Here is a 12,947-nt window from a genome sequence, read left to right as displayed (position 1 = left end):
TGGTATTATGCACATTTGGAAAAAGAGAACCAGGTTGGCAATGACTAAGAACTTGTAAATAAACAACAAAATTATTCTGCCTTAAAAAGTATTTCCCTTTCTACTATTTTTAATAAACTTTTGGATCCTCTATTACAAATTTTCAGAGTCTATTTAAAACCTTAATTTAAAGGACTTTACAATGCAGATAATTATTCTATAATTTTCCTGTAGGCTCTGATCATGATCATTAACACTGGTTGTGTGACTTAAACTTGCATCATCCAGAAAGGGTCACTGTGGTGAAATGATTAAAAGGATAGGATATCAGAGAGCTCAGAAAAAAAAAAAAAAGGGCATTAAAACAAGCATAATTAACAAAAACAACAACAAAAATCACATACGCTTCCAGTTCCTGTTTCATCTTTGTGAATTCCTCCTTTGTCATGGACCCTTCTCCTTCTCCCAGCTTCTGTAGTTTTTCCCTTGAAGCATCAAAATCAGGTCTTGGTGGTGCTGGTGGGATCTGTAACAGAAACAAAGCACTAATCTTAAAGACTGTTTTATTTCTTGCAGCAGTTGTGCTACAGCCACCATAAAAGACTGTGTGAATGAGAACTGGGCACCAGTAATATCCCAAGTCAGGTTAGAGAATTTGACTAGGTCTAGAAATGGAAATCCTTTACATTAAGGAAGAAATATAATAGAGTACTATTTTCTAGTATTAGAACAATAGTTCCCAAAATTTAATCTGTAGAATCCTATGTGGCCACCTAGAGTCCTCAAATGCATACGCCATTAAGAGCTGACTATACACTAAATAAATATGTATAGCAAATGCACATACCATTTTCAAAAGTATGTAAATTGTATGATTAAATACAAATGTATTTTTTAAATTAATGAATTCATAGTACCTTTATGCTATCCTGTGTGTGTGTGTTTTTTAAATTAGTGAATGCTAACAAAATGATCAAGCAAGGGATGTTAAAAAGGGTTTCTGGATTGGAAAAGTGTACCAGAAGCAGAAACTATTTACTTAGAAACAAGAGAAGACACAGCTTAATGACAGAATCTATTTACTTAAAAACAAGAACAAGACACAGATTAATGACTAACCTTATTCTATTCACCCACAGTATTACCTTAAAAAAGAAAAAAAAAGATCTAGAAGAGAAATATTCAAAGGAGGGATATAAGAAAAAAAATTATCTTAGGAGGAAGGGCCTACAAGTAAGAACTGTTAAGGGGAAATGATGGACATTAACGACAGCAGTAAAATAAGAGGAAGACAGGATAGGGGAAAAGTTAAATAAAAACAACAAGTGTCACACCAATGAAAACAAGAGGGCAGGAAGCATCAAGTATAGTCCGGCAAACATGCACTGATGCTTGCACATGGCATCTACTATGTGCCAGGTGTGATGCTGAGCAATGGGCATACAGAGATAAATAAGACTGGTCTAGATCTTTGAGGAGTGTTTAATCTATGGGAGGAGAAAGTAGTAAGAAAATGCCACCAGACAAGAAGATGAGGGAAAAAAGGTGGAAATAGGACGGGAAGAGGAAAAGAAGCTTCCAGTTTGGTGAAAATATTGACAGGCTGGGAAGGGGGAAAGGGGTGCATCTGGGGAGGGTGTGAAAGCTCTGCGCCAATCCCCCTCCCCATACCTTATCCTATGCACCTCTTCCATTTGGGTGTTCCTGAGTTGTATCCTTTATATAAGCTAGTATTTGTAAAAAAAAGAAAACAAGAAAAAAAAATGTATTGCCAGTTTTCCACCAAACTCTGAATTGTAGAAAAAAATAGAAGCAACTGACTAAGAAGGAATGGCCACAAGGATGGAGATGGAATCAGGTCAGGATGATTTCAAAGAAATCAAATGAAACTAAATTTCAGAAATCTAGTGTGGTCACCAGCTGAGGCACAACATCTCGTGCATATTTAGATTAGATAACCTCTTAAGCAGCCCTCCAGTATGCTTTGTAACATCCCATTAATTAATCCCCAGGGCAAGCCTGTTGCAATTCTAATACACAGTAAGAATTTAAATTTAAATGAGGAAGCATAACAATCCATACCCACAAACTCCCAAACAAGACAATTCAGGATAAAAGGTGGTAGCCAATTATGTTTTGTAACTGGCAATTTTTGAAAATTACATCAGTTCACTAAAAATCCTAAACAAGATTTCAACATATAATAAAATATCTAAAAAGCTCCTAAAAACGGGATTAAAATGGAACCTCAACACTTACAATGTAACCTGCATAGTCTTCATTTTCAACGAAGGAATCATGAAGCCAGATAAATTCCTCATGCTGTCGAACAACGGAAAACTCATTTTGTTTAAAATTTGGCAATGAACTCTGCAAAGATAGAGATTCTCTTTAATAAAAATTAAAATTACACTAAACTTTTAATAAACATTTTTATATCTTATTTTTAAAAATGAGTCCTATGAAAGATTATCAGTGCTTTAAAACTCTATTAAGACTAAAAAAAAAAGAAAAGAAAAGACTAATACAGGTAGACACCTCTTATTATACTGTACTGCTACCATTACTTAAAAATTATCCTATTAATATATATCAAGTTCAACTATTCAAAGAAAGGAAAATAGATCTACTATCTGCAAATGTGCCTGAGAGCTGAACTCTAAAAATAAAATAATTTGTAAGACAGCAATTTGATTAACTGAATACAACAAAATTGAAAACAATGGTAAAAGATATTAATAAAAGTCTAGAGAAAATTAAATTAGCTTTATGTCTAGGTTCTCTGATTAATTATTAAATGTTAACCTTTAGGGAGTATAGTCAATGGTACTGTAACAGCTATGTACAGTATCAGATGGGCAGTAGACTTGTTGGGGTTATCACTTTGTAAGGGATGTAAATGGCTAAAAGTACCTTGTTTTGCACACATGAAACTAATAATAAATAAAAGTTAACCTTTAAAAAGTTCATTTCCCTAAAATATTTGTTAAAATAGCAGTGAATTATAAACTAAAAAAAGTTTATAATTATGTTCCAAAGTTCTAGTCAATATATTATTACATATGTAACATTACTATAATAAATAGCTAAAATAATACAAGTACAAAATCACATTTACCTTTGTGTGAACAGTGAATTTTACTTTATCTCGCTCACTAAGAGCATCAGAAATGTCCACCTGCAGAGCAGCATCACTTTGAAGATCTACATTTATTGCTTTAAGCTAGAAAAAGAAAGTAATACCCAAATGAAAATTCTGTGGGCTTTTATATAATTTCATTTTTATTCCAGATAATAAGACAATGCAAAAACAAAACTAAAATAACAAAAGAATCTTAAATCTAAAAAAGTACTTAAATTCATTTAATCTACATATATATTTTGGGGCAAGTGTTTTGGTTTTGTCATTATCTTACCCAATTTTCATTCTACACTATCCAACTATGCTTTGCATGATACAATGTATTAACCACGATTCATTAGTTTCACCCCTAAATTAAACTATTTTCCAAGAAGATAGCCCATTAAAGTGTTCTAAAATTAGGGAATGTATCTACCTTTAAGAACTAGAAAAATAACAAAAAGAATATTGGTCAATACTTTTAACTATTACTTATTTTAATTCAAGAACATACAATTAAACAATTATAGTTAATTACATATGTGTAAAGTGCTAAGAAAAATGCTACAGTACTCAACTCCTGTGATAGGAAATAAATTTCACTTTTTACTCTATAAGCTGTAATACAGTAGAAGAACTGGATATGTTTGCTATTAGTGCTTCCATTTACTTGTCTATGAGGAGACTTTTCCACTTAAAATTCTTATCATTAATTCTACTTATAATCCTTAAATTTTATCCATTTTTCTTACCCTTTAAACAACTCTACTATGTACGGCTAATTTGGAGGCTTATAAGAGAATCAAATACACTGAAAGATAAAGTCATGGCCAGCTGCAAAGATATAAAACCTTTAGTCTAATTAACTAGCCTGCTTCAAATACTCCAGTTGTAAAACCCAGAATTTACTTTGCCAATCTCACTTGGTCACTAACATTTCAAACTTCATGTCTAATGTAAATGGAAGCAAAATTGTTTATACTCTATGATCTCAATTACATTTTAAAAAATGTATACATAAAAGGTTTATAGGAAATACAACAAAATGTGAGTAGCAGTGGATTTTCTTCTTTATACATTATTTTATTCCCCCCATTTTCCAAAATTTGACTGTATTACTTTTATAAATAGGAAAAAAGCCTTCTTTAAAAGGAAATCTCGTGATTTACCAAAACATGAATTTTGTGGGTTTTCATTAAATAGGGTTATTTAACTTTATTAGTAATGAAAAAAGTAACATACTATTTCATTTTTTGCACTATTGGTTCTAGACTGAGTAGACATTTTTTTTTTAAAAAAACCGTAACACAAAATCAAACTTAAGATTCACAAAAGAAATTAATCAAATTGCATGATATGATCTATGATGGTATTAAAATTTTACTGATAATTTAAAGTTTATAAATTTCAATCAATAATCATATTTTTAGAAGTTTATACTATAAACTTACATAAAACCATTTTAAAATGTTTAAAAATTGTTATTGTACTCAATGCCACATGTAGCCCATTGTCTGATAAATGAAATGAAAGGTTGCCTGGAGGCCCAGTGGCTCAGGTGGTTAGAGCTCCATGCTCCTAACTCCGAAGGCTGCCGGTTTGATTCCCACATGGGCCAGTGTCCTCTCAACCACAAGGTTGCTGATTCCTTGACTCCTGCAAGGGATGGTGGGCGGTGTCCCCTGCAACTAGCAACGGCAACAGGACCTGGAGCTGAGCTGTGCCCTCCACAACTAAGATTGAAAGGACACAACTTGACTTGGAAAAAGTCCTGGAAGTACACACTGTTCCCCAATAAAGTCCTATTCCCCTTCCCCAATAAAATCTTTTTTTAAAAAAGAAGATAGTTCACTACTAGTTTACTACACTGACTCATTTACTATAAAGTATCTACCTTAGAACATTCCTAAAATATCAGTTGTTATCTGTTGCCAGAAAAGCAAATGCATAAAGATGGATGGGTGAAGGAGGAAAAAAAGAAGGAAAATAACTGTTTATTCCAATAGCCTCCTGACTGGTCTCTTGCTTCTGCCCTTTCCCCTCTTCAATCTACTCCTTATAGAGCCTCCAGAATGATCCCGTTAAACTAAAAATCATCCTTCTCAAAACCTAAGGGGTTTCCACTTGGAGAAAAGCCAAAGTCCTTACAGTGGCTCCCCAGGCCCAATATAATTTGCACCTGATAGCGTCTCTGACTAACCTACTATTCCTCTGGCTCACTGCAGCCCCGCCACACGGCCTCCTTGTTGTTCCTTGAACACATAGGCATGCTGTCAGCTCAGGAATCTTTGCACTTACTCTTCCCTCTACCTGGAACATCCCACCCCCAGATACCTATCTGCATGGCTCGCTCTGTCATTTCCTTCAAGTTTTTACTGAAATGTCAACCGCTCATGAAGGCCTTGCCTGGGTACCCTAATCTAAAACTGCAGCTCAACCCCCACCCCCAACAATCCCTATCCTTCCCTCATTTTTCTCATTGCAGTTGTTCACCATCTACTACATTTTATTTATTTTAATGGTCTTCCCTGACTAGAACATCAGCTCTATGAGGACATAGATTTTGTTTTATTCATTGCTATATTCTCAGGGACAGCTTTCAGCAAATATTTTTTGAATGAAAATGAAAGAAGAGTAGAAAGAAAGGTGGCAACCATAACTGGGCTAAGAAACTATTTTAGAACAAGGTAATTACAGTACAATAATAAAAACCCCACAAGACAGAAGTAAATTCTGTTAAGTTCACTAATTCAGGTCAAGTTTTAAATCTATTTAACTGCTAGCCCAGTTATGATTTTAGAAGTCCTGTAACACATCATTTCCATTATTACTCTATGCCCTGTATACCCAGCAGTCAAATCAATGGTTGATTATACATACACATTCTGGAAACTGGCATTTGAACCATATTTCCTTTTGTATACCATCCCAGAAAGAACATTACTAGGGTCACATGATATGTCACTCCAATGTCTTTCTTGCTGGTCTCGTCAACTCCCATTGCTCTTTTGCCACACCTGACTTACAAATTCCCACCTCTAGGATCAATTTAACCATCAACTTTCTTTCCTTTCATATTTTGAGCTGCTGAAGGTGGCTAGAGAAAAGTTACAACTGGCATTTGCAACAAGATTTCCTCTCAGGGACCATACCAGAAATCCTGAGGGTAGTACTAATGGTGTCTACCTATGCATTCCTTACAAGGCAAAGTTATGTCACCGGTAGTACAAACGTAAATATAACCCTTTACTCTTTATGCAATATTCTAACATGCATTTATTTAATAAACTTTTTAAAGCACTTATATGCAAACAACTGTCCTAGGCATTGTGAAGGATATAAAGTGAACAAAAAAATGTGCCTTCAAGAAATCTATTTGTAGTAAGGAAGACAATCACTTTTATGTACTAAAATACTCCTCCACCACTTTTACTATGTGTACAATTTGACCTTATCAATCCAGCCAGTCTTTGTGATCTTTCCAATTATCTCCAGTCTGTTAGATCCCTCTCTGCTTCCCTCCTTTTCCAATCCACTCCAATACCTTTCCTCCTGGTCCTGTCAAGTCCCATGGCTCTTTTGCCATACCTGGCTTGCAAATTCCCACTCAGGATCAGTCAACCATTAACTTTCTTTTTGCTTTTTGAGCTGCTGAGTGTGGCTACAGAAAATTCCTAACTGTTTTACACAAACTAATGGTCTCCAAATTGCATTAGGATCTTAAAAACACTCAACAATCCTGAGCAGATCTGCTCAGCTCCCCTTATTTCCTTTAGCAACTACCCCAAACTTTTATCTTAAACCTCTACCACATTTACACCCCCACTCTCAACAAGTGACCTTGCCTCCCACATCCCAAAGAAATAAATACTAGCAGCTGTTTTCCCCTCAGACCCATCAATAAACCTTTGTACGAATAAATCGAGCCTTACCACCTCTGCATTCTCAGAAGTGGTGTCCTGTGGCTGAGCTGTCTGTCCACCTGAGCATTTAATCTTCCTGTCTGTTCCAGGATCTGCTCATACCCTGCTCTATGAGTCAAGTTAGCCTTGGTCTCACAGAACTTTCACATAGTGAACACCTAATCTCCAAATCCAATACTTTTCAATCTTGACCTCTTTGCAGTATTTTGCCTCAGTGATCGTTCTGGCCACTTCCTTAAAAATTCTCTTAACTTTGGGGACTCCTCTCATTCTCCTCCTATTCCCCTCAGCCCATCAATTAGTCCATTTCTTTCCCTTGGGCCTTAAATGTTGTTTTCCCCTGGCCTTGGCAATCTCTGCTGTTTTTGACGAATAATTCCTAAATTTGTATCTTCAACGCAGACCTCTTATCAAAATTTCAAGTTACCAACTAAACATATCTACATATATTCAATTAAACAACTGAGTGCCTTCAATGTGCCAGCCACTGTCCTAGGTGCTACGGATAAAGCAATGAAAAGACACAATCTTCACCCTTACAGATCTGACATTCTAGTTTGGCAGGGAAGGGATTAGATGCCTCATAGGCACTAAACATCCAATATATTTGAAACCAAACTTATCTACTTTCTAACTCTACTCTTCTATATTCCTCATTTTCTCCTTCTCATTTGCCCAGCACATGTACTTATTCAATCACTATGTCCTGTCAATTCTACCTCCTACATATCGCTTTCCTATGTCCCCTCCAGCCCCTCTTCCACTGCCTTAGTTCTGCCACATCTAGACTGTTGCAACAGCCTGTTAACTGGTTTCTCTATCTGAAAGGAAGAATCAATCCACCCTCCACATCAGAGTAACCTATAATGCTAATCTCACGTGGGCATACGTAAGTCGTTCCCAGGTTAAAATCCTTGAGGACTTCCCATTGACTGGAGTCTTTATCATTGGGCACTTTACATGTTTACATCTATTCTATCTATAGTTTCCGTATCTATCGCTGTGTCCTGTGAGAACAAGTGCTCCAGATGGGACCAAATTACCTAAACAGGCTATCCTTTCTGCTGGCAAGCATCCCCCTTCCCTGAGAACCCACAAAATTTCTGATCAACATTCAAGGCTTAGCTCCTTTAGGTGACAGCATAGTGGTTAAGAGCCCAGGACCTAGAGTTAAACTGCCTGAGTCTGAATCCAGCTCATACTGGCTATATGACCTTGGGCAAGTTAATCTCTCTGAACCCCAGCTTTCCCTTCGAAAGTAGGAATAATAGTAGCAGCTACTTCACAATTTGAGAATTGAGTTAATATATGGAAAGTCCCTGGCATGCAGTAAATGCTATATCGGTGTGTAGGTATCATTGTTTTCACTACTCCCCTTCCCCCAAAGTTAAACACACTCTCCTTTGTACTCTGGCACTTTATCATAAGTCTCTCACCACACCGTGATGGTCTCAGAGCAGGAACTTCCCTTTTACCTCTGCCAACACAATCCGTCACATTTTTATCTGAAATAACTATCAATGAATGTGGAATGTGTTTAAACTAAATGATATATAGATACAAAAGAAAATGCAAACATCTGGGCTAATTGTTGAAAGATAAGTCAAATTTCAACTAAAAAAAAAAGGGTAAGAAAAAAATAAAGCACTCCACAACACTGAAAAGCATGCATAAAGCAGACAATAAGGTGCAGACAGAAGTGCCTGGGCAGTGACAAGGAGACTAGGATACGGAGGGATAGAGTGGGAGGGAAGGAGGGAAGGGGACAGAGAAAGAGAGAGAGAGGAAATGAATGAATGGGGGGACATACTGAAAGGGTTATGAATGGTGTTTAATGCTAGACTAAGGAGTTTGGACGTTACTGCAAAAAGAACTGGGTCTAACTAAGTCCTTCTGGCTAGTGCTGCTATATGATTTAATCATTTTAGTTAGATAACTACAAGTAATGTGAAAACTGGATTGGAAAGTAGTAAGACTAGAGACAGACCAATGACAGGTATCGCTATAATCCAAGCAAGAAATAGCAAGGACTTTAACTGGGGCCACACAAATGAAAGATGGATAAATAACATTTCTGAGGCGAAATTAACTGGCGTCAGTGACTGTTCTGGTATGGGGATGAAGGATATGATTCAGAGGTTTCTTGACTGCACGACTGGAAAATGATGACATTATGAAAATAAGAACTACAGAGGTAAGAACAAGGCTAGGAATCCAGGAGAGGTATAGTTACTCCACCTGAAGTAATTTTGAAATAATAAACATATTATTTAAATTCAAATCAAATGCTAAGAGAATTATGCACCCTCTGCTCTTATTCAACAAGCACATCAGAGAAAAATATGTCCAATTCAAAGGGCTCATTTGTTTACTAAATATGTTACTGTCCTTCATTTTCGGGGGGAGGGGGGGGAAACAAACAAACCCTATTTTGCAGAGGTGTGGCTGACAAGATAAAAAAGTGGCCAATAAGTCCGCCCCCCACACTCTGGTTCAAGCCGCTGTTTCTCAGTCTAGTTGTGTAGGACACAGCTCCCTGGCCCATGCTGGTATTATGAGCCTTGCACTTTCCCCCAGCTGGGGCAGTCGGTCGCCAATCTTAGGGTCAGCAGCTCACGCTGGCTGCCGCCTGCCGCCACTCACAGCAGCACACAGCAGCCCAGCTCCAGGGAGAGCTGTTGTTCATAATCTTAGCTGTAGAGGGCGCAGATCACTGGCCCATGTGGGAATCTAACCTGCAACCTCAGTGTTAGGAGCATGGCGCTCCAACCACCAGGCTGGCCCGCCAATAATTTTTAATATTGTGTATTCTTAAAGTCTGCTTTTCAAGTTTCTCACAAAGCGATATTTTTTTAAGGCTACAGGATTTACTATCTCAAAATATCATGATGAAAATTTAAGGCTGCTTAAAATTTTATTTTAAAATATTGAATATAATTTTGCTTACTTGCTGCTTTGTATGCAATACTTGCATTATTGTTTTTGAATCTGTGATGTTCCCTCTGCAATTCATATCAAATACGTTCTTCATGCTTTTTCTTTATCAAGACTCTCTTTATTAAAAGGCTGAACAAGGTAATCTAAACTAAAAGTACAATACCTGAAAGTTCTGATTATGGCAATCTATTTGTCAGGATAAGCACAATATAAGGAAATTTTAAAGGCCAGATATTTCTGTTCCTGGAATGAGGAAACAGCAGAATAACTTTGTGCATCTGTAATCAAACTTCAGTGTACAACAGAATTTTTTTATTTAAAAAGTAGTTATTTATCCTCCCCCTTCAAGAGATTGATTTACTAAGGTGCAGACCCAGAAACTTTTGTTTTCAAACATCCCTGGTCTGATTCAAGTGTTTTAATGCCACTTTGAAAAATACTGCACTGGCTCTGATGTCAGAAACATGGTTTGAAGTCCACCTCTCCTCTCTCACTCCTACACTGGCAGTGTGACCTCAGACAACTTACTTTCTCTAAGGTTCAGATTTCTCATCTATAAATGGGGAATACTAAAAGCTTCACAAAGATGATCAGACAATATAAAGAAACAATGCTTGGATAGCACTTAACACAGTACCCAGTGCATATATGATATTATTATGATTCACCCAGTTCCACAAGACAAAAATAAGGAAGAACTGGACATATATATATAGTACATTCATCTTGGCATTCTAAATGCTCTTTAATAGTAATATTTTTTCCACTTTCATATTGAAATTTTCACCTACAAGATTCTACAAGAACCTCCAGGGGAGGCATGCTCTCTGTCTTCCTGTCCTTTTAATTTTGTAATACATGAAAAGTTTTTGGGCACTTTTTACTTAAGTGGTTCCAGTTCCATAAGCAAATCTTACCAAAGGCATAAAGCCAGTAACACATATATTCACCAGAAAATACTCTACTTTTCATATCAACATAAACAAATTAACACTTTTACTGAACGTTCGTCAGATTTTACAAGAGAATAAATCCTGTTTGCTTTTCCTGGTAGAACACAAAAATAAGACACAAAGTTGTTATCAAATTAAGAAGGCCATATGCTTTATATTTAGAAAAATCAGTCCGTGCTAATCAATTTGTCTCATTTCACTAAAGAATTCTGATGGTTTCCCCTACTTTAAAACCCAAAATATAATCTATAAGTGGTCATGTAATTCTATTCCTATCCCAGAAGATACATATACACATTTACACGCACGTTTTAAAGTTAATCAGAAACTGCAATTTTTAGAAATAAACAGAAATCCTACGGTGCTTTTGCTCTAAAAAATTTTAAATGATGCTTTTGTGTAAACTGAGAAATTTATTAATTCACTATTTATTAAAGTATGCATCCTCTGCATCTTTCTTACCATTTTAAAGCTTTATAAAGGTCATCAGCTAATATTAACTACTTTATCTCTTATTAAAAAAACACACAGTAATATCCTACAAAGATATTTTATCACTTGCCAAAAATCAACTAATACGGTAGATGTGTTTCTCACATTATCTAAAATAAGTAAAAGCAAAATGGAAAACAGAAGTGCACACTGCTAAACGTGAGGGAACCATGGAACCTTACTGAGCTGCAATCATCATACACTAATATTTTTCAAGTGCTCACACGTACAAGGCACTATACAGATTACCACCCTTCAGCCAAGGCAAATGGGGGGAGAGAGACAGAGGGAGAAATGGGAGCCCTGAAGGTCCTTTCTGAAATGGAATGCAATTCACCTCAAAACAACTGCCAAGGGAAATACGCAAAAGATCATTTTTGGACATTAGGAAAAATAAAGGCTATATAAATGTCTAATCACTATGTTGTACACCTGAAACTAATATTGTATGTCAACTGTAATTGAAAAATAAAAATAAAAATAAAAAGGTAAAGGTACCGAGGGCTACCTGCACTTTCCAAAATCCAATAGGATACTGGATAAGAGCTAAGATTTGGTGACTGTAAAATACCTTGCAAAGGGAAATTTAGAACAAGTCTGTACTATTACTTGTTTTCGAGAGAAAAGGGTGGGCGAGAGCGCGTTGGAGAAGTCCACAGGGGAAATTGAGGGTGCAGCCAAGAAGGTCTGAGGATGGGTTTTCATGGCCCCCAAAGTGGCGAGGGGAGGGGTTCCAGATCCGGCCTCCACTTCCCCACTTGCACCCCGACCCAGGGCGGGGAGGCGGTCCACCGCAGGGTCCAAGCCGGGCCGGGGCCAGGAAAGCGGCTGCGGGTCTCGGGAAATCAGAACCGAGCGGCCCCGAGGGAGGAGGGGCTGCAGGAGGGCTGGGCGCGGTGCGGGGAGAAAACCGAAAAGAGGCCGGCGAGGAGGGGGTGCCGCAAGGCGGGGACCCTTCCGCGTACCACAACCCAAGGCCAAGGCGGGGGGTGGGGGGGGTCCCGTGAGCGACAAGGAGGTAGAACTTACTCCGCGGTCCTCCTCTGAGAGGAAGTCGGGGCCGTCGTCCAGGCCTTCCTGCGAGATTGGCGGGGCCCGGGGCGACGGGGAGAGCACGGAATGGGGGAGACATAAAGGGAAACATTAGTGCCAGGGCAGCGCGGCCCCCCACGCCCTCCCTGCGCCCGCCGACCCCACCGCGCGGTCGGGGCTCGGCGCCACTAGAGAACACCCACCATCATGGCTGCTCGGAGGTGAGGGCCAGCGCAAGCGCGCACCGCACTGAGGGCCAGAGGGAGTCGGCGGCAGCGGGGGGCGGGGCCTCGAGGCAGCCCCGCCCCGCCCCGACACAGGGGGCCTGGGCCCGGGAGCCAAGAAAAGGGAAGGCCGGGCCCACTGTTCAAGGTCGAAGCAGCCCAGTCAGAGAGGGCCCGAAGGCCGGACCCACTTGGCTGGGGACACTTAACAGCTGGCCAGCTTTGACTCAGGAAGGGCTCAGGGCTGCTCGGGGAGCTGTCCAGTTCCCTTTCCCCGAGGGCTGCA

The 12,947-nt window shown here is 38.5% G+C and overlaps 1 protein-coding gene across 2 annotated transcripts in view; it reads right to left on the bottom strand.

The window, feature by feature from the left end:
• Window positions 1-12,747, bottom strand: part of SNX6 (sorting nexin 6) — a 51,916-nt gene extending 39,169 nt beyond the window's left edge. For both annotated transcript variants that reach the window (XM_019750455.3, XM_088796881.1), the window contains exons 1-5: window positions 12,641-12,747; window positions 12,435-12,482; window positions 3,098-3,202; window positions 2,239-2,349; window positions 384-505 (exon numbers count right to left, since the gene is read on the bottom strand). In XM_019750455.3, the coding sequence (XP_019606014.1) occupies window positions 384-505; window positions 2,239-2,349; window positions 3,098-3,202; window positions 12,435-12,482; window positions 12,641-12,646 (392 nt within the window). In that variant the 5' untranslated portion in view covers window positions 12,647-12,747. The remainder of the gene's footprint in view (window positions 1-383; window positions 506-2,238; window positions 2,350-3,097; window positions 3,203-12,434; window positions 12,483-12,640) is intronic.
• Between the last annotated feature and the right edge of the window lie 200 nt (window positions 12,748-12,947).

This window comes from Rhinolophus sinicus, chromosome 3 (genome assembly GCF_057876585.1).
Source record: "Rhinolophus sinicus isolate RSI-liver-muscle chromosome 3, RSI-T2T, whole genome shotgun sequence".
In the NCBI taxonomy this organism is placed as follows: Eukaryota; Metazoa; Chordata; class Mammalia; order Chiroptera; family Rhinolophidae; genus Rhinolophus; species Rhinolophus sinicus.
This window is presented reverse-complemented; position numbering and strand designations above follow the sequence as displayed.